The following is a 23,937-nucleotide window of genomic DNA, read 5'->3' as shown; positions in this document are numbered from 1 at the left end:
TGACCCCTGGCCCTGGACTCCCCCACAATTGGGAACATCTTCCTCCATCTAACCTGTGTAGTCCTATTACAGTTTTATATGTTTCAATGAGATTCTCCTGAATTCTTCTAAATTCCAGTGAACAAAATCCTAATTGACTCAATCTCTCCTTATAGGTCAGTCCTACCATCCCAGGAATCAATGTGGTAAATCTTCACGGCACTCTTTTGATAACAAATATCCTTCCTCAGATAAGGAGACCAAAACTGCATATGATACTCCAGCTATGGCCTCACAAATGGACTACATAACTGCAGCAGACATCCTTGCTCCTGCACTCAAATTCGCTATGAAGGCAAACACACAGGTTTTGGTTTCTTTACTACTCGGTGAGCCTGCACGCTTACTTTCAGCATGACAATACCCAGGTTTAATTGAAAATTCCCTCTCTCAATTTACAGCCTGTCATCTTATTTTTGTTATGATATTGAATAACCTCACACTTTTATGGCCACTCATTCAACCTATCCAAATCACACTGCAATATCTCTGCACCCACCTCACCCTTCCACCCAGCTTTGTATCATCTGCAAATTTGAGTTATTATATTTAATTCCCTCATCCAAATCATTAGCACATATTGTAAATAGCTGTGGTCTTAATACTGATCTCTGCCATGCCCCATTAGTCTCTACCTGTTATTCAGAAAAAGATCCATTTATTGTTACTGCTTCCTATCTGCTAACCAATTTCCTATCCACCTGAATACGCTACTCACAAACCCACTTAATTTTCAGGTACTTTAATTTTACACAAAGTCTTCTTAAACTGCAAATAAACATATGCACTGACTCTCCCGATCTACTCGTTACATCCTTGAATAATTCCAATACATTTGGCAAGCATGATTGTCCTTTTGTAAGTCAATACTGACTCAGTCTGATTCTAGCATCTGTGTTTTTCTATACAATCCTTGTTCATGGACTCCAGCATCTTCCCCAGTACTGACGTCACATTCACTACTGGTCTATAAATTCCTTGTGTTCTTTCTACCTCTCTTTTTAAATACTGCTTACATTAGCAACCCTCCAATCTGTAAGAACTGTTTTAAAGAATCTAAAGTCTAAAGAATCTTGGAAGATGACTGCAAATGTATCCACTATTTCTCGGGCCACTTTTTTAAGTACTCTGGGATGTAGATTGCCAGCCTTGGGGATTAAGTAGCCTTCAATCCCACCAATTTCTCCAACATTATTTTACTACTAATACAGATTACTTTAGTTTCTCCATCTCACTAAGCCCGGTGTACCTTACCATTTCTGCTTTGTTATTTGTATCGTCTTTGTGAAAACAGATGCAAAGTTTAGCTAGTCAGCCCTTCTTTGTTTACCAGTATACATTCCCTAATTTCTGACTGTAAGTGACCTATATTAGTTTTCATCATTTTTTTTCTGCTTTTATACTTTTTAAAAATCTTTACAGTCAGTTCTTATGTTCACCACAAACTTATTGTCATAGTCTTATTTTTCCTTCTTAATCAATCCACTGGTCCTCCTTTGCTGACTTCTAAATTGTTCCCAATCCCCAGGTCCATTGATTTTTCTTGTCAAATTGCACACCCCTTTTTTGCATTTAATATAATTTCCTTCAAAAACAATAGCTTGACCATTGTTTTCTTTGCACTCTTCCATCAGACAGGAATAAATATTTTTTGTAGTTCACCCATACACTCTTTGTACGTACGATTGTATGCCTATCTACTTTCATTCCTCTCAGTAGCATTTCTCAATGCATTATAGCCAACTCGCACTTTATACTATCACAGTTTCCCTTATCAAGATTCAGGACCCTAATCTCGAACCAGCACCAGACAGCAGCATTCTCTACCAGATTTGAGGCAAAATACTATCCTGGAAGCTCATTTGCAGCCACAAAAACCGAATATGAACAATCACAATGAATTATTCTGTTGTGTTGTAAAATGAAAGCATGAATTTCATGAGGAAAAAGTGTTCAACTAACCCACTTGAGTTTTTTGATGAGGTAAGAGGGGGAAGTGTCTCGACACAGTGCTCAGGGAAATACTACTCCCATTGGTGGAGTGACAGAGAACCAGGGGAACAGGTATAAATAATGGGCAAAAAAGCAATGGTGATAAGTTAAAAAAAATTTACATAGCATCTGGTTAGTGTCTGGAATACAAGATCCAACAGTTTCATAGAAGCAGGTTAAATAGAAGCATCTAAGTGGAAATTGGATTTTTCTCCAAAAAGGAATAATGTACAGAGTTATGGAGATAAGGCAGACAATTGTATGATGTGATTTATTCTATCATAAAGAAAGCACAAATACAACAGACTGAATGTCCTTCTGTGCTGTAATCATTTTATAAAGGCAATTAGATTAAAATACAAGGTCAACTCAAGGATTTTCTTCTTTTCTAGTTCTTTACAATTAGAATATGCTTTTCCTTTAATACTGACAATAAAATTAAGTTAAAAACCTAATTGGGTAACTGTTCTTTCATTTCTGCTCTCTCATCACAAGATATAAGGAACTGAGTTTTTACATTCTCAACTAAGTCTTCAGTAGGCATACTGCAAAGGTTGTGGAACTTAATTTCACTGGGGAATAATGTAATACCGGCTGATACGCAAGATGAAAACAACAGTTGTGTTTGCTGTTCTGTCATTTGGATTGAAGGACACAAGAGTAGGGAATTTCACTGTATTGAACCTGCGCTGTGCAGATGTGGGAATACATGATAGCCATGTAAATGCACAAGGATGAAAAACGTGTTTATTTTCTTAGAAATGGCATTCCTAATGGTGAAACTGAAACCATTAATTGATTATTACATTTATGTTTGTTATCCATAGACTAAGTATTCTCATGACACCTACCTTGAGGCAGAACAGTCTGAGTCAATCTGGAACCAGCTGTTGGCGCAATAGTATTACACTGGATATTATATTTTTGACCCTCAATCGCGAGAGTATTTGATAGACCCAACAATCCAAGTTTTGCAGCACTGTAATTTGCTTGTCCAAAATTGCCATATATTCCAGAAGATGATGCAGTCATAATAATTCTGAAAAAAAGTTACAAATTAATTTTCCTATTTCAACTGTGAAGTTTAGTGGAAAATGAAGTGTGTAGCTCAATAAATAAAAGCAAATTACTGCGGATGCTGGAATCTCTGAAACCAAAAGAGAAAATACTGGAAAATCTCAGCAGGTCTGGCAGCCTCTGTAAGGAGAGAAAAGAGCTGGCATTTCGAGTCTAACCAGAGCTTTGACAAAGGGTCAGTTAGACTCGAAACATCAGCTCTTTTCTCTCCTTACAGATGCTGCCACACCTGCTGAGATTTTCCAGCATTTTCTCTTGTGTGGCTCAATATATGAGTGCCTAAATGTCTATGAAAGAGCAAGCTTTGATCTTTTTACCTGCCATACTTTTGATTCTTCATGTGATTCCATGCAGCTCTTGTGACCTTGAATGAGCCCCTCAAATGAACTCTATGAATTAAATCTTTAAAAAAGAAAACTTTTTTAAAAATTACTACCCAATAACAAACATGCAATAAATAACATACATAGGCAAAAGAGCTGAAATCAAAGAAGGTAATAATCAATTTATAGAAGGCTCTGATCAGAGGAGAATTACAAGTTTGATGTCCCCACATCAAGTGTGAAGACTAAAATTTTAGGTCTTTTCAGCCTAAAAGAAGGCAGCCTAATTATTAAAGTACAATGGTGTATAATATAATTAAAGTAATAGCAAAGGCAAAAGCAGAATATTACTTTGTATTGAATAGTGGACAACGGTCAAGGGAACATTGATTCAAATTGCTTTTACTGCATTAAAAATGGCTTTAATGATTAATAACATGAAGTTCTTCTTGCAGACAGTGATTAGCTCTGGAATTAACTTTAAAATAGAGTACTAGATGTGAGCATTCAATCTATGCATGAGATAAGGTGAAGCCACGAAGAGGTGCCTGGGAAGGGCTGTAAGACCTTCCTATGTGGGTGATGTTTATTTGCACCTTTTTAAGAGTTTACCTCAAATAAGATTAAAAATTAAACTCAAACGTTTTGATCCAATACATAATAGTGCTTACCACTAAATAAATTAATTTTAACTTTAAATAGGGGCAGCACAGTAGCTCAGTGGTTAGCACTATGGGGAGAAGGTAGGGGTCTCGATCTGGGCTGGATGCTCTTCGGAGGGTCACAGAGCTCGATGGGCCAAATGGTCTCTTTCTGCACTGTAGGGTCTCAGTGATTCTATGAATTCTACACAGCCAACCAGTCTTCCATTAGTATGATAATACATTTGTCACATATATCCAACGAATTACAATTATAATTTTGCTCTCACAAATATTTCATAAAGTAGGAACTACATTAATGTCTACTAATAAGTATATGATTAATATGAAGATCCCACAATAACACCAAATGATCTACACAGTCATGCACAGCTATGTAACAAATTCCATTTGATTAACTGAAGTCATTATGCTGATACATTGCACACATTTAACTCAAAATGCAGCTCTCAGCTTACCCCAATCCAAGTCACTTGTTCTTGCAAAGGAACGATCTCTTAAAATCCTGAAAAGATGAAGAAAATTGCACTTAAAACAGCGATATGCATCAATATGGCAATAAAGACTTTACAGTCCTGTGACACCATTCTGGACTTGAAACATTAACCCTGCTTTTCTTTCTACAGATGCTGTTAGACTGGCTGAATGTCCCCTACACTTACTGTTTTAGATTTACAGCATCTGCAGTTCTTTGTTTTAATCTATTTCTAAGAAGTGGTCAGCAACTACTTACAGAAATAATGACGTTTATAACATTTCCTAAAATACTGTAGATAAAGAAAACCAAACTTGGAGGTATCAGTACACAGCCTGGCCCCACCCCTCTGATAGTTTGGGAATCAAAGAGTCTCCAAGATGACTAAGAACAACCTACATTTAGCCTAAGAACATAAGAATCAGGAATATGAGTGGCTGCTCAGGGCCTCAAGTCAATTCTGCCATTCGAAAGGTTCCTGGCTGATCCAATATTCCTCACGCCCACTTTCATCAATTCCCCTAAATCAAGAATCTATCTATTTCAGTGTTCAATATACACAAAGACTCTGCCTTCACAGCTCTGAGGCGAGAAATGTTAAAGACTCACTCAGAAGAAATTCCTCCTCATCTCAGTCTTAAATTGGTGATTCCTTATTCTGAGACTATGTCCTCTGGTCCTAGACACTCCCATGAGAGGAAATGCCCTCTCAGCATTTACCCAGTCAAGTCCCTTAAGAATCCTAAGAGGTAATCTTGGTAAAAGTGTTGAAGCTTGCATTTGGAACAGCCACACAGAAGATAATCAGGTAATAAAGTTCCTATGTAAAATGCCTGCCAGTGCTCACAAAGCAGGCTGCACAGCATTTTGGGTGATTCATTCTTGTCCTATCGAGCCTTCATTTGCAGAAAATTTCAGGTAACACTTAAAGGTATCTGATCTTCTAATGTTCACTTACTGTTGGGAAATTCAAAGGGGAATTTCAAAACATATTGATACACTGCTCGAAGTCTTGGAAGAACGGCAAGAACATTCATTCTACAAAGTTCTGAGACTTCATCTAAAAAGAGCAAGTGCTGTGCTACTCTATAGGAGACACCAGGACAAAAGCCTTCAATATTTTGCTGGGAATATTCCTTGCTCTGCAGTATGAATGGGAGGAGGACATAAGGTCATTCAGGAGACAGCATCGACTTCAAAATGGAAGGAGAGAAGCAGCACATACAGGATATTGCTTTTCCACGAAATCCATCAATGGGACATTCAAGATCTTGTAATGAGCCATTGTGCACCTAGCAGTGCACTCCATATCTTCAGCGGAAGTCGATGTTTGGAGTTTCATACGCTACTCCACAAAAATTGAATCCAACAAACACTGAAAGTGCAGACATGTAAATGTCTGCTTAGGCATCTCCAGTCTTATTCAAAATACATTCATTTGTTTCAGTCTGTGCTAAAATCTGGTTTTCAAACAATCATGTCTTATTGTTCTAACATTTCTTTTCATTTTTTCATCCAGTTAACCTGTGGCCTATTGAAGGATTACAGTATGTTGAATATATTTTAAAAGAAATTGAATAAATATTATACTCACCCAGCATTGTTAACAACAATATCTGAAAGAAATAAAATCAGAGTCCGGTTTAAAACAGTAGACTGTAATAGTGTAGCAACCTATTTGTGAAAAGTCACTTATCAATAACTGAATTTTATATTAATATTTTTGGATTTTTATAATCAAATACTAGCTTTTAAAATAAGCACTCAGCTTTAGATCCATCTCTTCTAAAAAGAGAAAGACTGGGAAATGCTATTTTTAATGTTTATCTGTACATCCCTGTACAGAAATCTCAAAATTCACAGGTTTCGAGATTCACTGTTCCTAACATTTAGGAAAATAAATTGCATTCTAGCCTTTACTGCAAACAGTTGAAGTATGATAGTAAGAAGTGTTACTGCAAAATTCAAGATCTTTGTAAAATCACTCTTCAAGTACTGCATACAGTTTGACTTCCTTGCCCAAGTTTTAAGAGTGCAACAAAAATACACTAGACTGCTGCATGGCATTAACAGATTGACCTTTGAGGGAAAATGGATTAGACTCAGAACTGAATTCAAAGTTTGTGCGAAGATTTGTAGCTCGGGTGCTCGTTGTTGTGGTTCTGTTCGCCGAGCTGGAAGTTTTTGTTGCAAACGTTTCATCCCCTGGCTAGGCGACATCATCAGTGCTTGGGAGCCTCCTGCGAAGCGCTTCTTTGATGTTTCCTCCGGTGTTTATAGTGGTCTGTCCCTGCCGCTTCCGGTTGTCAGTTTCAGCTGTCTGCTGTAGTGGTTGGTATATTGGGTCCAGGTCGATGTGTTTGTTGATGGAGTTTGTGGATGAATGCCATGCCTCTAGGAATTCCCTGGCTGTTCTCTGTCTGGCTTGCCCTATGATAGTAGTGTTGTCCCATGTTGGTTTGTGTACCGTTATGAGTCCTAGGGGTCGCAGTAGTCTGGCAGTCAGTTCCGAGATGCTCCTGATGTATAGTAGTGTGGCTAGTCCTTTTGGTTGTGGTATGTCCTTGTTCCGTGGTCTTTCTCTTAGGCATCTGCTGATGAAGTTGCGCGGGTATCCGTTTTTGGCGAATACCTTGTATAGGTATTCAGAACTGAATCTCACCAGGGATCAGCCAAGAATTAGTTCCATCAAGTTTCATGGAGGGCTTTTCTCCATGAGGCCCAGTGTGTTTTCTCATCCAAATTCACCTCCAAATTGATTAGTTTTGCCCTTCCTTCACGATTTTCAGTCACTCTACATCCCAGCATTCTAGTTCTAAGCCCTACATTTGAGTTCTCCACCTTCTCTCCTGCAAAAATGAATCCTGATAACATTTTTTGACTTTTAGTGAACCCCCCAGGATTAACCAGGACTCATCCCCTTGAGTGACTTAGCCAGACAACGCCAAACGATGAGTGACCAGATCCCAGATATATCTGTGCAGCTCTTCCATTGTGTTCCTTCAGTTGCCTATACTGATTTCATTAGAATCACAGGGCTGATCACAGCCCATTCCCCACTGCAGAGCTGTGGATTATTCTCCTTGACCTCCTGTGTCAGGACCCTGAAGAGAGTAACCCTTGAGGCTTAGGCTCGACTTTGAAATATGGCCATTTGCTTGAAGCATGTCCAGTGTCTTTAGCAAGTATCATGCTGGCACATGATGCAGGTATAACAGTTTCATAGCAACGTATTGTACAGAAATATGATCATGCCCTTGACTGATGACTGCTAACAACCATGGCAAGCTGCTTGGTTTTGGGTATGTGCTTAACAGCATGGCGAGGCATAAATAGTGAGAGCCTTCAAGGTCAGGCTAAGGAGCCAAAGCACAAAAAGGCAAGGCAGGAATGTTATAAGCATCTAGGTAAACAAAGCGAATGAGGTTTAACAGATCAAGTTAGGGGCACTGATATATAGCTTTGTTTAGTCCAAAGTGCCAGTGTGGACCAAAGTGCACCATTAAAGTACAGAAGCATACTGTAAGTGGTTCAGAGATGTTAATGATGCAGTAAGGCTGTTGTTAAATGCCAACGTTTGTGGACAAAGCGCGTATGTGGTCACTGACCATTGAGCATGCCTCCAGATGTTGAAAATTGATGTCCAAAATAAAGATCCTGAAGAAAAAGCATCAAGCTGAAATCGCCAGGCAAGCAATCTAGCTTTTATTTTGGGAATTCTCAGCATCTTTTTTTAAAATCTGTTAAGTAGGAGAATGCACATTTACAAGGTAAAACTAAGTCATAATGATGGTGACAAAAAGCAATAATCTGCATTAATAGGCCTCATGCCACTATACAGCAAGGATCTCATCTCAACCTCCAGGACTTGGTTCGAAAATGCAACATTTTGGTCTCAATATTGAGAAAGGCCTTGCTTAATATCTCATTCCATCTGCTGAAAGTTTTTGTTATAGCCACATCTTTCAGGGTCTGGGAAGATTCTGCTCTAGGTCTGTATTTCCCACTGTTTGAAGAGTGAAAGATGATCTCATTGAAATAAAAGAATTATTTAATAGAATGGACAAGGTGGATATCAAGAACATTTCCTCTGGCTGAGGAATCTAGAGCTAGTGGTCGATGCTTCAGACTAAAAGAGTTGGCCATTTAGGACTGGGATGAAGAGCAACTTATTCACTTCATAAATGATTCATAGATTTTTAGATACTGCGGGAATCAAAAGATATTGAAGGGGGCAGAGACAGTAATGAATGAAGTTAAAGCAGAAGATCAGTCACAATTGCTCTGAATGGCAGAACACGTTTAATATGTCTCATATTTCTTCCGTTTTATATAAGCATTATATTAATGCACATTAAATGCTTATTCCTCCTCTTATTCCAGTAAGTTTCAATTATTGGCACTATATCATAAACCCAAGCAGCTACCAGTTCCTCAATAACTTTATTTATCAAGCTCTGACATTTATGCACTTGCACTCAAATGTCCTGCTTCATCTTTCTCCCATTTGATTTTTCCCAACTGTGAACTACTGTATTTAATTTTCCCATACCCACGAACCTTTTATTTCTCTGCAATGCTTCACTCTAGCATACATTTTCCTACCAAATCATCAGTTTAAATAATCTCCTACAGCACTAGTTAACCTCCCTTCAAAGAGGCTGATGTCAAACTTGACACAAAGTTCATTCGCCTTATCAGGTTGTTTATTATGAATTTGTCAAACCACTTACCTATTCTTCCGTATGTATCCAAAGCAGTCTGAACAATCTTTTCACCTTCTTCCACAGAATCTGCAAAGCATGGCAAAATCACAATCTTTAGTATGAAAAACAACTCAATGTGAGACATACAAACTTCAAGATTCATTAGGAATTCTTTGAGAGTTCTTACTAGTGCTTTGAAATTATGCAAATATTCAAATAACCCCAACTGATCAATCATTGATTAAAAATGCTATCAAAGTTCTGCTAAAGCAACATTGAATACATGCCAATTTATATAGAGTATCGTCTTCAGCCAATATGTCAGCTGCCTAACAAATTAAATGAATTCTTGTTTCCAAATCCTTATTTGGATAGTTTATCATGGTTCATAAATTTTAAATGAAAACTGAAACATTTGATCAAGCTAGTAGAAATAAATTCAATGAGCAAAAAATAATTTTTAAAAAATCAATTCCAAAGACTTTTTGTAGGTTTCATTTGGTGCACTTTCAGTCACCGAAAAAGGAACTGAAGTGCTATAGTCTTATACCGGCATCTAGTGGTGAATGAGGCTCAATGTAAGTTACAGGGAAGGTTTAGCCATTACCACAGTAATTTACGACATTAGAGCCTTGACCAATTAGCACATCTGGTTGTACCAGTTCTTTGGTAAAGCAACTCAAAAATATTTCAATCCACTTCTGATCAATATTAGTGCTCCAGTCACTGCTTCAAATATTTATTCACTTTTTCTTAGAAGATGCAACTTTCGCTGGCACAAAGGAGTTATGATGTGCAGGTGCCGGTGATGGACTGGGGTGGACAAAGCTAAAATCACATAACATCAGGTTATAGTCCAACAGGTTTATTTGGACTATAATCTGGTGTTGTGGAATTTTTAACAGAGGAGTTAGACAGAGTATCCAACATTCCAAATTATGGACTCAAGAAATGTTTTCAAACATCTCTCATTCTTAACAAAAGGGGGAAATTGAGTCAAGTGTTTTACTTATAGCCCTATCAAAGGAAACCACTTTTGTTTCTAACAAGATTCATAATTTTCTAAAACCTCTTGAATCAGTTTTCTCTGCTCCAATGGAGATAGTGCCAGAATCACAAAGGTCTTGAGGGGAGGGTTGGGTTGGACAGAAGGAGAGGAGGGAAGGAAAGAGAGATGGTGGCATGTTAGTCATATCAATGGACTAGTAATCCAGAAAACCAGACTATTGTTGTGGGCACGGAGTTCAAATCTCACCACTGCAGCTTATGAAATTTAAATTCAGTAAGTAAAGAACCTAGAACTAAAAGTGAATCTCAGTAATGGTGACCATTAAATTATCAGTGATTGTTTTTAAAAGTCCATCCGATTCACTAATCTCCTTTAGAGAAGCAAACCTGCCATCCTTACCTGATCTGGCCTACATGTGACTTCAGATCCATGGTAACACAGCTGACTCTTAACAACCCTCTGAAACAGCCAGAAATCAGTTCGGGGCAAGTGGAGATGGGAAACAATGCTGGCCTTGCTAGTAATCACCACATTCCTTAAAGTAATTTTTAAAATGGCATCAATTATGTTGTGCATCGTCTGTGTCTTTCATTCCCTTGCTATAACAGGCTATCCAATGCTATAAACAATGCGGAAATTAGTATCCTCAATGCTTTGCAAGAATTAATCAATATTTGCTTGCTCTTACATTTTGTGCCACTATTCAAAAGCTGAAAATGTTACTGATTTTATTTGCCTCAACTCTCAAGATTTGGAAATGGTTTTTGAACTTCTAGATTCACTACTCTTCAATATCCCTCCATTAAATGTATGCTTCACCCCTTTGTTTCTAATCCTATAATACAGTCCCTCATACTGTGGTGAAGATTCATGATGATATTATTACTCCAGGCCATTCTGCTATAACTTGCATTTTGTTAACATGAATTCGCTGTAACGTGAGTGACAAACTTGGAATGCTGTTTCTAAAGTGCAAACCTTTAAAATGTGTGTTGACTATAACATGATTACACCACTAACACTTTAAGCACGGTTTCTAAAATACGATTTTTCTACTGTGCAGGGTTGCACAAGAACACAACTATTATATTATAGAAGAATTATCTGTATTTGGAAACTTTGTGTTCTAAAATGGGGTAGCCAATGTGTATCTTTAGGTTTGAATTGGATTTCAATATTGTGCACGTTAAAAAAGAATGGTATAGTTTTAGTTTATTTTGATTTGTGTGTCATTAAGGGTTGGCTGGAAAGTTTTGATGATGCAATACCTTTCTTAAAAAATTCCAATAAAATGAATAAACATGCTTTCCCTTTCACAAGCTACAAACAAAAAAGAAAATAATTTTTTTTAAAGTACCAAAGATATAGAACTCAATGACAATAAAATCACAGCTGCAATATTGCAGGCTCGAATCTATTGTTGCAAAAACAAATTATCTCCTGTTGCGGCTTCAAGTCTAGTTTCACAAATGCTGTGATTACTGCAGAATATTTACAAAATTTTTAATTTATTGTTGATGATAAAACACTTCTTTGAGGGGAAAAATGCGCAATTAAACTGAAAGCAACATTTGACTTTTAAACTAGGAAGTCATGAGGGTTTAAAAATATGATCAAAAAGGGAAAGAGCCAAGCCTGGGAACACAACAGTAATACAGGCAGTTCTCCTATAATGCTACAGTTGCGTTCCAGAAAAACCTCGCTTAATAGAAAATTGCTTAATAGAAATAATGGGGTCTGAGAGAAAAATGGGGTTAGGGGCAAACTAGCAAACAAAATCACTCGTAATCACTCAAAAATTAGCTAAAAGTCTAACACAAAGTATAGCGCAGCCTAAATGAAGGCTGAAATCATATTTATTAACAATGCAAAAAGTAAATTTAACACTGTACATGTAAAAAAGCTGCTCACTGTACACTACCTCTCACAGAAAGCTGCACAGAATGGCATGAAGACTGGAGCTCACATCATGCATGCGCAGAACGGCACAGAGACTTCAGCGCTGAAATTGCACATGCGCAGAATGGCATATAAACTTCAGAACATGTTCATAATGGCACGAAGACTGGCACTGATGTCATGCAAAGCACACTAACCGATCTCCGCTGGAATCTGCTATTGCCAACACAGGTAGGTGCTCTCCAAAATACTGTTCCCTAATTCTTCAGCGACGTTATAGCCAAGTTGTGCTGCCTAAGCAAGTGTTATCTCAGAATGACCTGTATGATGCATTTATAAACTGAAAGGAGGGGAAATTAAATTGAACAAAAAGTACCATAGTTAGACACAGCTTTGCCGCCTTTTGCCCTTATCTCTTCCACCACTCTGTCAGCAGCAGAGGAGCTTTTGCCTTCTCCTTTGATGTTACCTCCAAGGTCATTTACTGTGAAAAGAAAATAAATCGGATGTTATAGGCACACAATATTTTATTTCTGGAACACATGAAATTCTGGCATCGTGCTAAGAAACAGAAGTAACGAATACAACATTTTTACCCTACTCCACAGTTCAATGTGGTCTTGGCTGATATCCAGTTCAATGCCATTTACCCACCTTTTCTCCCTATCCCATGATACCCTCAACCAAACAAATAGCCTAACCAAATAATAGGCAGGTGATGGCGTTATGCATTTGTTATTGGACTAGCAATCCAGAAGGTCAGGTAATACTCTGGGGACCTGGGTTCAAATCCTACCCCACAAAATAGTGGAATTTGAATTCAATACAATTGGAATTAAGAGTCTCATGATGACTATGAAACCATCATTAATTGTCATGAAAAATTACCACCCGGTTTTGTAATGTCCTGCAGGGAAGAAAACTGCAATCCTTACCTTGTCAGGCTTACATATAACATCACAGCCACAACAATGTGATTGACTCTCAACTGTCCACTAAAGTGACCTTTACTAAAATTGTTAAAAAGTCTCAAAATGAAAGGAGACCAGATGGACCACCTCTTACTAATCTAGGCATTGTAAACAATAAAGAGAAACACATGCTATATCAAGCAGCAAAGTCCTCCTTACCATGATATGGGGGCTAGCGCTAAAATTGGGAGCTATTCCATACACAAATCAAGCAACAGCCTGACATTATCATACTCAGAGTCATATCTTAGTCTATAAGACATAGGAGCAGAAATTAGGTCATTCAGCCCATCGAGTCTGCTCCACCATTCAATCATGGTTGATAAGTTTCTCATCCCCATTCTTCTACTTTCTCCCAGTAACCCTTTATCCCTTTGATACTTAAGAATCTATCTCGGTTTTAAATATACTCAATAACCTCACCTCCACAGCTTTCTGTAGCAATGAGTTCCACAGATTCACCACTCTCTGGATGAAGAAGTTTCTCCTGATCTCTGTTCTAAAAGGTCTTCCCTTTACTCCAAAGCTATACCCTTGGGTCCTCGTCTCTCCTCCCAATGGAAACATCTTCCCAACATCTGTTCTGTCCAGGCCATTCAGCATTCTCTATGTTTCAATTAGATTTCCCCTCATCTTTCAAGTATAAACCCAGAGTCCTCAAATGTTCCCCATATGTTAAGCTTTTCATTCCTAGGACCATTCTTATGAACCTCCTCTGAACATGCTCTTGCAGAAAATATCCTAGTCAGCACCATTAAATCCGTATTGTAATGCCCTGTTCCACTGACATTACAGACCATTCAGAGGGGTTAGCACAGTCAGGAGGGAGTTGCACTCAAGTTTGCAAAACTGACCAATAACCCCATGAGACCTCATGACATCAGATTGAACAAGGGAAAGGAAATTTCATGCTTGCTGATGAATCAGTTAGCCTCCATGTTGAACACGACTCAGAGGAAAGATTGTGCATGGCAAGGACTATACTGTAGAGGAAGGGGACTTCATAGTCCATCGGTAAAAATGGCTTAGCAGCACCAGTGCTGGCGGAGTCCTAAAGGTCATAGCTGCTAGACTGAGTCTGTTAACAGGTGAAGGAACCAATTAGAGGGAAACTCCTACTTGCTCTTATCCTCACCAACTTGCCTGCTGAAGATCCATCTGCCTATGTTAGTATCTGTAGGAGTGACGACCACAGGCAGCTACAACAGTGGACTACTTGCATTCCAAACAACATAAGCAGCAACTTTGGAAGTTACTATCTAAGGAACCTTCATAAACTTATGCAAAGCATCTTGTTGGTAGTACACGTTGCTGCTACTGAGTGACAAAGGTGGAGGCAGTAAATGTTTGCAGATGTGGCGCCAAGCAAGTGGACCGCTTTATCCTGGATGGCGTTAAGCCTCTTGAATGTCACCAGGGAGTATTCCGTCACCCTATTGACTTGTGCCTTCCAGATAGTGGAATGTCGAAGGGTTGATCAGTACGTTCGCAGATTATACAAAAATTGGTGAGGAGGTAAACAATGAAGAGGTCAGCCTTAGACTATAAGAGGATTTGGATGGATTAATTAGACGGGCTGCTCAGTAGCAAAATTGAATTCAATCTGGATAAATGCAAGCTGATGCACTTGGGCAGAACAAACAAGGCAAAGGAATACATGATGAGTGATATAACCCTGGGAAACACCGAGGATCAGAAGGACCTTGCTGTGCATGCAACTGGTCTCTTAATGTATCAGGTCAAGTGGATAAAGTGATTAAGGCATCATATGGTATACTCGTATTTATTGGTCGAGGTATAGAATTTAAGAGCAGGGACGTGACGCTGAAACTGTATAAAAGTTTGGTGAGGCTATAGCTAGAGTCATAGAGAAGTGCAGTTCTGGAATCAAAATTATAAAAGGGAGGTGACAGAAGTGGAGAGGGTGAAGAGGATGTTGACAAGGATGCTGCTTGGACTGGGAAGTTTCAAGTTGCAAAGAAATATTGGACAAAATGGATTGCTTTTCTTACAGCAGATTGAGAGGGGACATGAATAACAAGTAAAAAGTTATGAGGGGCATATATAGGGTTGACAGGAAGAAACATAGATTTAAGATCAGGGCAGACTGTCTATTGAGAGGAAAATTGTTTTCACCCAGAGGGGGGGTGAGAATCTAGAACTCACCACTTTTAAGGATGGTAGAGGCAGAAACCTTCATAACTTAAATGTGCACTTGCAATGCCAAGCATACAAGGCACTGAGTTGGAAAATGGCATTAGAATAGTTAAGTAGTTGTTTTTGACTGGTACGGATGTCATGAGCCAAAGGATCTTTTGCTGTACTGTAGATCTCTATGACTTTGGGAGTCTAGAGGTGAGATATGTTCTGCAAGATTGGTAGCCTTTGACCTGTTCTTATAGACACAGTATTTGCAGATATCATTAATCAATCTGTTCAGATATGTTTTGATACACCTCAGCAGCAGGTGTACTGCTATGGCGAGTCCAGTTCCGCTGGATAATGTTAACCCCATGGGTGTTGATAGTGGGGACTTGAGCAATGGTAATACGATTAAAGGTCAAGGGGTGATGGCTAGACTTTTTTTTTTGCTGGAGATGGTGTGATGAAGCGGAGGTTGTCTCCCTCTGAGAACTAAAATTAAAACACCCAAAGAGGAGCACCTCACCTGTATAATCTGTAAAAGGAATGTGAGAAGTGGTGTAACCTGCTTTTCAGCTATTTCCAGTGGTTAAATAAAATAAATCCCTGATACTCACTTTAAAAAAAAATCAACAAATAATAATTTACTTATCTAATCCTAACAGTGAACAAATTATCTAAACTATTAACAAACTGAATAAAACACTCCTAACTACAATCTTCAATGCATTATCTGAGCTGAGATGGCACTTATTGTTAAAAGCTATCTTGAGAATAAAACTTTTAAAAAACTCTGGGATTTACATATGAAGGAACTAACATGATCGTTCAAAAAGATGACTGACTCAAGCTAAATTTGTTTAATATTACATTCCATGACACTGCAATCCTGTTGTTATAAATTCCGTGTAGTATGATTCTGCTCCACAACCACCTGATGAAGAAGCAGTGTTTCGAAATCTAGTGCTTCCAAATAAACCTGTTGGACTACTATCTGTCATTGGTATTTTAGATGGTGCTTTCTCCAAAACACAGATGAAGCTGTGAGAGCCAGCAATTCTCTCTAAAGAGCGGAGGGCCGTTAGCTCTGGGGGATGGCAGCATGCTCTAGGGTCTTTGTCCAACTGTCCCCTTCTTTTATACCCAAGATGACACATCAATATTTCTTACAATAGCATTGGCCCTATGTTGCCAAAACCATCAGATGTAAATTTAACAGGTTTTTGGTAACTAAGTATCTGGTTCAAATGGATCAGCGAAATTCAAACAACTACTGTCTTGGTAAAAACTGCTGCTTGACCTGCTAACTGTACAGCATTTCAATACAAACATTGCAATTTAGGTGTAGTCTGTGCATATGCAAACTTTCAAGCTGCTGCTCACAGACATCCATTTTAAACCTCTAAGCACAGAAAAAGCACATGATCTTTTAAAGGGACTCCACAATGCTTTCCCAATTTTACAAACACCAAATTCTAACTTCCTGCCTCCCAATCTACAATTACTCTACCCAACTTCGCAACAATGGTGATTGTCTATTGTACGCCATGAATGTTACTTGCCACTTGTTAGTCAAAGCAGGATATTCTCTGCGCCATGGAGAAAGCAAGGATTGCAGATGCTGGAGATCAGAGTTGAAAAGTGGGGTGCTGGAAAAGCACAGGTCAGGCAGCATACAAAACGCAGGAGAATCGACATTTCGGGCATAAGTCCCTCATCAGGAATGTTTCTGATGAAGGACCTATGCCCAAAACGTCAATTCTCCTGCTCCTCAGATGCTGCCTGAGCTGCTGTGCTTTTCCAGCAGCACCACCAGAAGGAGGAGCGGCGCTCCAAAGCTAGTGCTTCTAAATAAACTTGTTGGACTATAACTTGGTGTTGTGTGATTTTAACTTTGTCCACCCCAGTCCAACATCAGCTCCTCCACATCACGGTCCCCTCTGAAATTCAGCTCTCTTGTCCATGTCTGAACCAAGAGTGTAATGAGGTCACATGGTGAGTTATCTTGGTGTTTTAGTTTTGTGGGCAGCACGGTGGCACAGTGGTTAGCACTGCTGCCTCACAGCGCTAGAGACCTGGGTTCACCTCCCGCCTCAGGCGACTCTCTGTGTGGAGTTTGCACATTCTCCCCGTGTCTGCGTGGGTTTCCTCCGGGTGCTCCGGTTTCCTCCCACAATCCAAAAATGTGCAGGTTAGGTGAATTGGCCATGCTAAATTGCCCGTAGTGTTAGGTGACGGGGTAAACGTAGGATTTTGGGTCTGGGTGGTATACGCTTCGGCGGGTCGGTGTGGACTTGTTGGGCTGAAGGGCCTGTTTTCACACTGTAAGTAATCTAATCTAATCTAAGAAACAGGGTGTCAGTGAGCAGATTATTGCTGTGCAAATGTTGCTGACAATGTTGTTGATGGTCACTTCCACCAATTTAGCAATCATGATGACTGATGGGGCAGTTGTAACGTTAAAAGTTCAAATGGGACTCTCTCTCTCTCTCTCTGGACATTAATGAAATATTGAAGGGTTAAACTGCACTGTCTTTGGGTGGGGACAAAAGCCATGAAAGAATGTGAATGACTATCCATTGTAACTTACACTTCATTTAGACATCACTCCCCTGCTATTGTCAAGTTAAACTATCAATTCAATCTCATCCATTCAGAAAAGCTTTCTGGCCAGAGATATGTCGCACTTGTTTTAGTTTTGGAAAGCACTGAGGCAGGAAATGTTCTGTACAACAGTTCCTCAGGATTAGGACATTAGCATTTGCTTTATCTCCGATGATGATCCCATCCTGCCATTGTACCTGGGGTAACGTGACTGTGAGTGAAAGGGAGTTGTCTTGCGTGGCATATGAGTGTGGGGCAGTGGCCAGAGTATCTGTAAGCATTGCAACTGTCCTGTGTTAAGGGAATGTGCTTTTTTTGTTCGGAGCCTCACTTTGACCCGACTTTGCATATCTGTGAAGGGGGGGTCACCTAGCTTGTACAAGCTTTATTAAACTTTAACTGTTTCCTTTGTTCAGAGAGAGCTTATTGCCATGATCCCGTAAGCCCTGCGAGGTGTGTGTTAAAGGTTCCTCCAGAACGCCTATACTGTACTGTGTTTAATAAATTTGGTTGCTTGTTCACAGAAGTTGGTGTGTTGCAGTTGCGTCAAGTGTGTAAGAACCTCAAGGGTAAAAGAATCTAACACAGTAATTGGCGGGAGTTAGATTTATCCTGCATTTTGGGTACAGGACGTACTAGGCATCTTTTCACATGTTTGGATTGATTCCAGTGTTGTAGATGTGCTGGAACAGCTTAGATAAGGATGCACCAAGTTCTCGAGGACACGTCTTCAGCACCAACACTGGAATGTTGTCAAAGACCATGGCCTCTGTAGTATACAAAGCCTCCAACTGTTTCTTGATTGAGTTCACTCTGACATCGAGTGAACCAAATTGACCACAGATAGATATCTATGATGCTGGGTCCTCCAGAAGAGGCTCAAGATGGATCATCCTCTCTGATGTACTGAACTCTCCCATTATTGAAGACAGGAGTACTTATAGAGCCTCTTTCCCTAGTTAACTGTCACTCACTGTCAAGGTTTACACATAAAGGTGATCGCTTGGGTAAAATAACAGTTCAAGAGAGCCCGTATAACATGTCATAGTTTCAACAGACGGGGGATGAATATTAGAGGAAAACTATGAAAATGACGCTTTAAGAAAATATGCATGGTGATTTAATAGAGGTTTAAATTCAAACAACACTTACCAACCACAGAAGCTCCTCTTTCTGCAAATAACAGTGCATATGTTCTTCCCAAACCTGTAAAAAAGACTTTGGTAAATCTAGATGCAAAGTGCATAAGTTTACAGTTTAAATATTAAACTTTTACACAGATGTATCAAAAAGTACATAAGTATAATGCAATGTAAACAGCAACGTATCAGGCCAATTTTATTTTTCTAAATTTTGGCTAAATTGTCGCATGTTGATAATATGTAAGGTTGAAGGGTGTGGTGCTGAAAAAGCACAGCCAGTCAGGCAGCATCCAAGGAGCAGGGGAATCGATGTTTCAAGCCTAAGCCCTTCATCAAGTATGAGGCTTGTGGCCCAAGGTGGCTGAGAGATAAATGGAAGGGGGTGGGGCTGGGGAAAGGTAGCTGGGAAGGTGATAGGTAGATGAAGGTGGGAGTGAAGGTGATAGGTCGGAGGGGAGGGTGAGCAGACAGAAGGGAAGGAAGATGGACAGGTGGGACAGTTCAAAAGGGCAGTGCCAAGTTGGAAGGTTGGATCTGGGATAAGGTGGGGGGAGGGGGAATGAGGAAACTGGTGAAATGCACATTGATCCTGTGTGGCTGGAGGGCCCCAAGGCGTAAATTGAGGCGTTCTTCCTCCAGACGTCAGGTGGTTAGGGTTGGCGATGAAGGCGGCCCAGGACTTGCACATCCTTGGCGGAGTGGGAGGGGGCGTTAAAGTGTTCAGCCACGGGGTGGTGGGATTGTTTAGTGCATGTGTCCCAGGGACGTTCTCTGAAATGTTCCACAAGTTTGCTTCCTGTCTCCCCAATGTAGGGGAGATCACATTGATACAACAAACACAATAGATGACATGTGTGGAAGTATAGGTAAATCTCTGTTGGATGTGGAAGGATACTTTGGGACCTTGCACAGATGTAAGGTGTGGGAGCAGGTTTTACACTTCTTGTGGTGGCAGGGGAAGGTGCTGGGTCTGGAGGGTGGGTTGTGGGGGACGTGGACCTGACAAGGGAGTTGCGGAGGGAATGGTCTCTCCAGAATACAGATAGAGGTGGGATTGGAAATATATCCCTGGTGGTAGGGTCCGTTTGTAGGTGGCGGAAATGGCAGAGGATGATGCAATGTATCCAGAAGTTGGTGGAGTGGAAGTGAAGATCAGGGGTTCAAGGGTGGAGGTGCACCAAATGGAGGAGTTGGACTGGAGGGTATCATGGGGGGGGAATTGCAGTCTTTGAAGGAGGAGGCCATCTGGAATGTTCTATGGTGAAATTGGTCCTCCTGAGAGCAGGTGCAGCAGAGGTGGAGGAATAAGGGATAGGATTTTTACAGGAGGCAGGGTGGGAGGAGGTGAAGATCCAGACATCGCAACAAGGACAGAACTCCCCCGATCCTCACATTCCATCCCACCAACATCTGGATTCTGCCATTTCACCACCTACAACCAGGGATATATTTCCCTCCCCATCCCTGTGTTCCAGAGAGACCAGTCCCTCTACGACTCCCTTGTTAGGTCCACACACTCCACCAACCCAGACTTTACTTCCGGCATGTTCCCCTGCCACCACAAGAAGATAAAAACCTGCGCCCACACCCCTATCCCCGTTTAACTCCATCCAAAGCCCCAAAAGGATCCTTGCACACCTGACAGAGATTTACCTGTACTTCCACACGTCATCTACTGTGTCCATTGCTCCCGATGTGGTCTCAGACTAAAATTATCAAAGCACAATAACTTGTCATTTACCTCTATTATTATACAATCCAGGTGTTTGTATGATTCACTAATATCAGCTAAGAGTTTGTGTTTTGCACGTAAAATATAACCATCGTGCAGTTTAAATTAATTATTTAGGGGTAAAAAAATCTGTGCACAAGTCTGATGAGCAATCTTACATTTCAAAAGTTCTCATGAACAGGTTAGCGGGAAATGTATTAAAAGGAGGCAACAACATTTTATCCAACAGCTCAACTGATCCATAAAACCAAATGGACCCAGAGTCAATGCTGACTGTGTTGATTTCAGCTCAAGCAACAGTAGAACTATACAAATGATACAATGGACTCTATGGCTGTACTAGAATAGCGTCACTAGTTGGCACCCTAACATTACACTTACCTTACATACTTACTGTCCAAAACTCTAACTTTCAGAATATAGAGGCTGACTCTGTTAGCAAAGCAAGCATGATTTGCCTCCCTCTATGTTACAACAGAACTTTCAAAATTGAAGTGCAGTTCCAGATTTTTAAGGGAGCCCTGAGCAAAATCTTCTCTCAGAAACATGGAGCTCTCCTCTTTCCTAAAAAGAAAAGGTCAGACAGGCAAGCTGCATAAGACTGCCACTTCCCTGAAAGACCACCTCAGTTTAAGAGTCACATATCTAGTTTTGTTAGTGGCTCAGCAAAAAGTGCAGATGAGACCACGAAGAAACAACAGATGTACATGAGTGAGCAAACTGGGCAGATAGAATTCAACATAGGATCATAACCTGTAACTGCACATGAAGTTCAGCTCCTGGCTGAAAAGTTAAGGACATGTTCACTGCTGCAAGGCCAAAACAACCTGAGCTGATTCTACAGACATTAACTGGCCTAGGACGAGATTTCTACTCCCCTCTGGAAAGGCAGCCTATTTGTTAGAACTGCTGTCTCTTTCTCCAGTCCAGCAGCACCAGTAAGAGTGGTAACCACTGCTAGGACCAACTAACAAAGTTACTAGTCATTAACAAAGAACATTGCAGGACTTGGATAACAAAAAGATGAACAGAGGCTTTATGCCAGTCCAGGCGAGCAAGCTTGCATGAGGGGAGTGGTTAAGGGCTACCTTGTAAAGGGCACACTGGGAGGGAAACAACCAGGAGTGCAGAGTACCATGTGAATCTTCTGTAAGATGCTGTCCAAGCAGGAAGAAACTCAGTCTATTACTCAGGATCACTGTAAACTCACCACGTGGCATGGACACATCTAAGTAAACTACCAGCACCAGAAATAGGAGGTACCCTTTAAGTGGGCATCAAGTGGCCCAAGGGCAAGCTACCTGATAGCTCCTGTTACTGGTATAACATGACAGACATGGGAAGGAAACATTCCATGCGCCTTGGAAATAGTGAGGACTGCACATGCTGGAAAGTCAGAGTCGATACAGTGTGGAGCTGGAAAAAGTACAACAGCTCAAACAGCATCAGAGGAGCAGGGGAGTCAACATTTCAGGTGAGAACCTTTCATCAGAACATGCCATGTGCAATCTGCCCATGCCACCCAACCTTACACCCATATCCACGTTCTAGAGGGAGGGGGCAGGATGGGTAAAGTTCTAATCACCCATTTTGAATAAGTAGATCAGATAATGAAAAATTGAGGATTTCTGTCCACGAACAGCAATTACCAAAATCTAGGGTTAAAAATCATTCAACTCCAGGTAATAGTTAAACAGGCTGGACTATAACCCGGTGTCATGTGCTTTTTAATTTTGTCCACCCCAATCCAATACTGGCACCTCCACATCAAAATCTAGAGAACAGATACAAAAAACTAATTAAAAGGACTACTGGACAGCAAGTCTTCAGTTCTAGCAGCAGAAATACATAAAAATTGACAGTTATACTACAATGGAAATACTTTTTTTTGGTTCGTATACCACTGAAATCACCAAGGCCTGGAAAGGATTTGGTTTGGCACTGAAGAGGGTGAATCTTAATTTCACTAGAATAACATTGGCTAAGGGGGTTAAATTACATGATAACTGAATAGTTTAGATAGATATTTGCTTGACCATTAAAAAAAAATTAATTCAATCTAAGGTATTTTAGATTATTAAAAAATGCAATACAGTAAATTGAAAGGTACTTGTGGTACATTGGTAATGTCCCTACCACTGGACTAAGAGGCTCAGGTTCAAGTCCCACATGCTCCAGAGGTGTGTCATAACATGTCTGGACAGGTTGATTTTTTATTTCAAAAGAATAAACAGAAAGTGTTCTCTCTAGTGAGAGAGTTCTAATTTTCCTGCTGTGTATCAAAGTTGGACAGCACACAAATAAAGCGAAAAAAAACATTCACACAAAGATACTTTAACACAAGATTCAGCAGACTATGTACTGGAACTGATAAACTGTTACAAAGTTGCAGTATCGACATCTCCTTCGCTGTTCTCACTGAATCTCACATGACTATACTATTAGTAAACGTGGAGTGAAATCTGGACAGACCTTCTGATGAATTGAGCAATTCACATGGTGGGTGTACTCTAAGTCAATATTTAAAGGTACAAATTTCATTTCTGACTCTTAGTGGGCCTTCGACACCGTTTGGGAGTTTAATTTTAAAATAAATGTGGCAGGTGTAAACCAGCTCCGAATATTAAGATATGTTTCTGGACGTTGTCCTCTGAAAGGTACAAACAGAAAAACAAGGAAAGCCTCGAGTGGAATAAGTTTTGGTAAAGCCCGAGCTCGCAGCATTAACCTGATCGCTCAACCCGGGCAGGGGGACACAAGCAACAGGCTGTACCCATCAATGAAGGATAGCAAAAAGAGATGGGGTGAGGTGCAGGGGTTAAAACACCGCGCCAGGAACCGACCTCCTCCAGCTCCTGTCACCAAGGCCACCTTCCCGTCAAAGCGAAGAGGAAGACCAGCTCCCACAGCCGCCATGTCTACGCCGTCACAGGGAGACGGGTGCGCAGGCGCAGGTCGCACTGCAACCTGGGAGATGTAGTCCCGACAGCTGCTCCCAGACCAGGATCTGCGCCAGGTGCTGTCCAGATCAGGTGCTGCCCAGACCGGGTGCTGCCCAGACCAGGATCTGCGCCAGGTGCTGTCCAGATCAGGAGCTGCCCAGACCAGGTGCTGCCCAGACCAGGATCTGTGCCAGGTGCTGTCCAGATCAGGAGCTGCCCAGA

At 40.4% G+C, this 23,937-nt stretch overlaps 1 protein-coding gene across 1 annotated transcript in view; it reads right to left on the bottom strand.

Moving 5' to 3' along the window:
• hsd17b4 (hydroxysteroid (17-beta) dehydrogenase 4) overlaps positions 1–23,728 on the bottom strand; it is a 134,171-nt gene extending 110,443 nt beyond the window's left edge. The window contains exons 1-8 of the mRNA XM_043711513.1: positions 23,617–23,728; positions 19,052–19,105; positions 12,559–12,666; positions 9,302–9,361; positions 6,163–6,184; positions 4,552–4,598; positions 3,426–3,510; positions 2,883–3,070 (exon numbers count right to left, since the gene is read on the bottom strand). Coding sequence (XP_043567448.1) covers positions 2,883–3,070; positions 3,426–3,510; positions 4,552–4,598; positions 6,163–6,184; positions 9,302–9,361; positions 12,559–12,666; positions 19,052–19,105; positions 23,617–23,689 — 637 coding nt within the window. The 5' untranslated portion in view covers positions 23,690–23,728. The remainder of the gene's footprint in view (positions 1–2,882; positions 3,071–3,425; positions 3,511–4,551; positions 4,599–6,162; positions 6,185–9,301; positions 9,362–12,558; positions 12,667–19,051; positions 19,106–23,616) is intronic.
• Between the last annotated feature and the right edge of the window lie 209 nt (positions 23,729–23,937).

Source organism: Chiloscyllium plagiosum, chromosome 2 (genome assembly GCF_004010195.1).
Source record: "Chiloscyllium plagiosum isolate BGI_BamShark_2017 chromosome 2, ASM401019v2, whole genome shotgun sequence".
Lineage (NCBI taxonomy): Eukaryota > Metazoa > Chordata > Chondrichthyes > Orectolobiformes > Hemiscylliidae > Chiloscyllium > Chiloscyllium plagiosum.
Note: the sequence above shows the minus strand (reverse complement) of the source record. Positions and strands in the feature narration are given on the sequence as shown.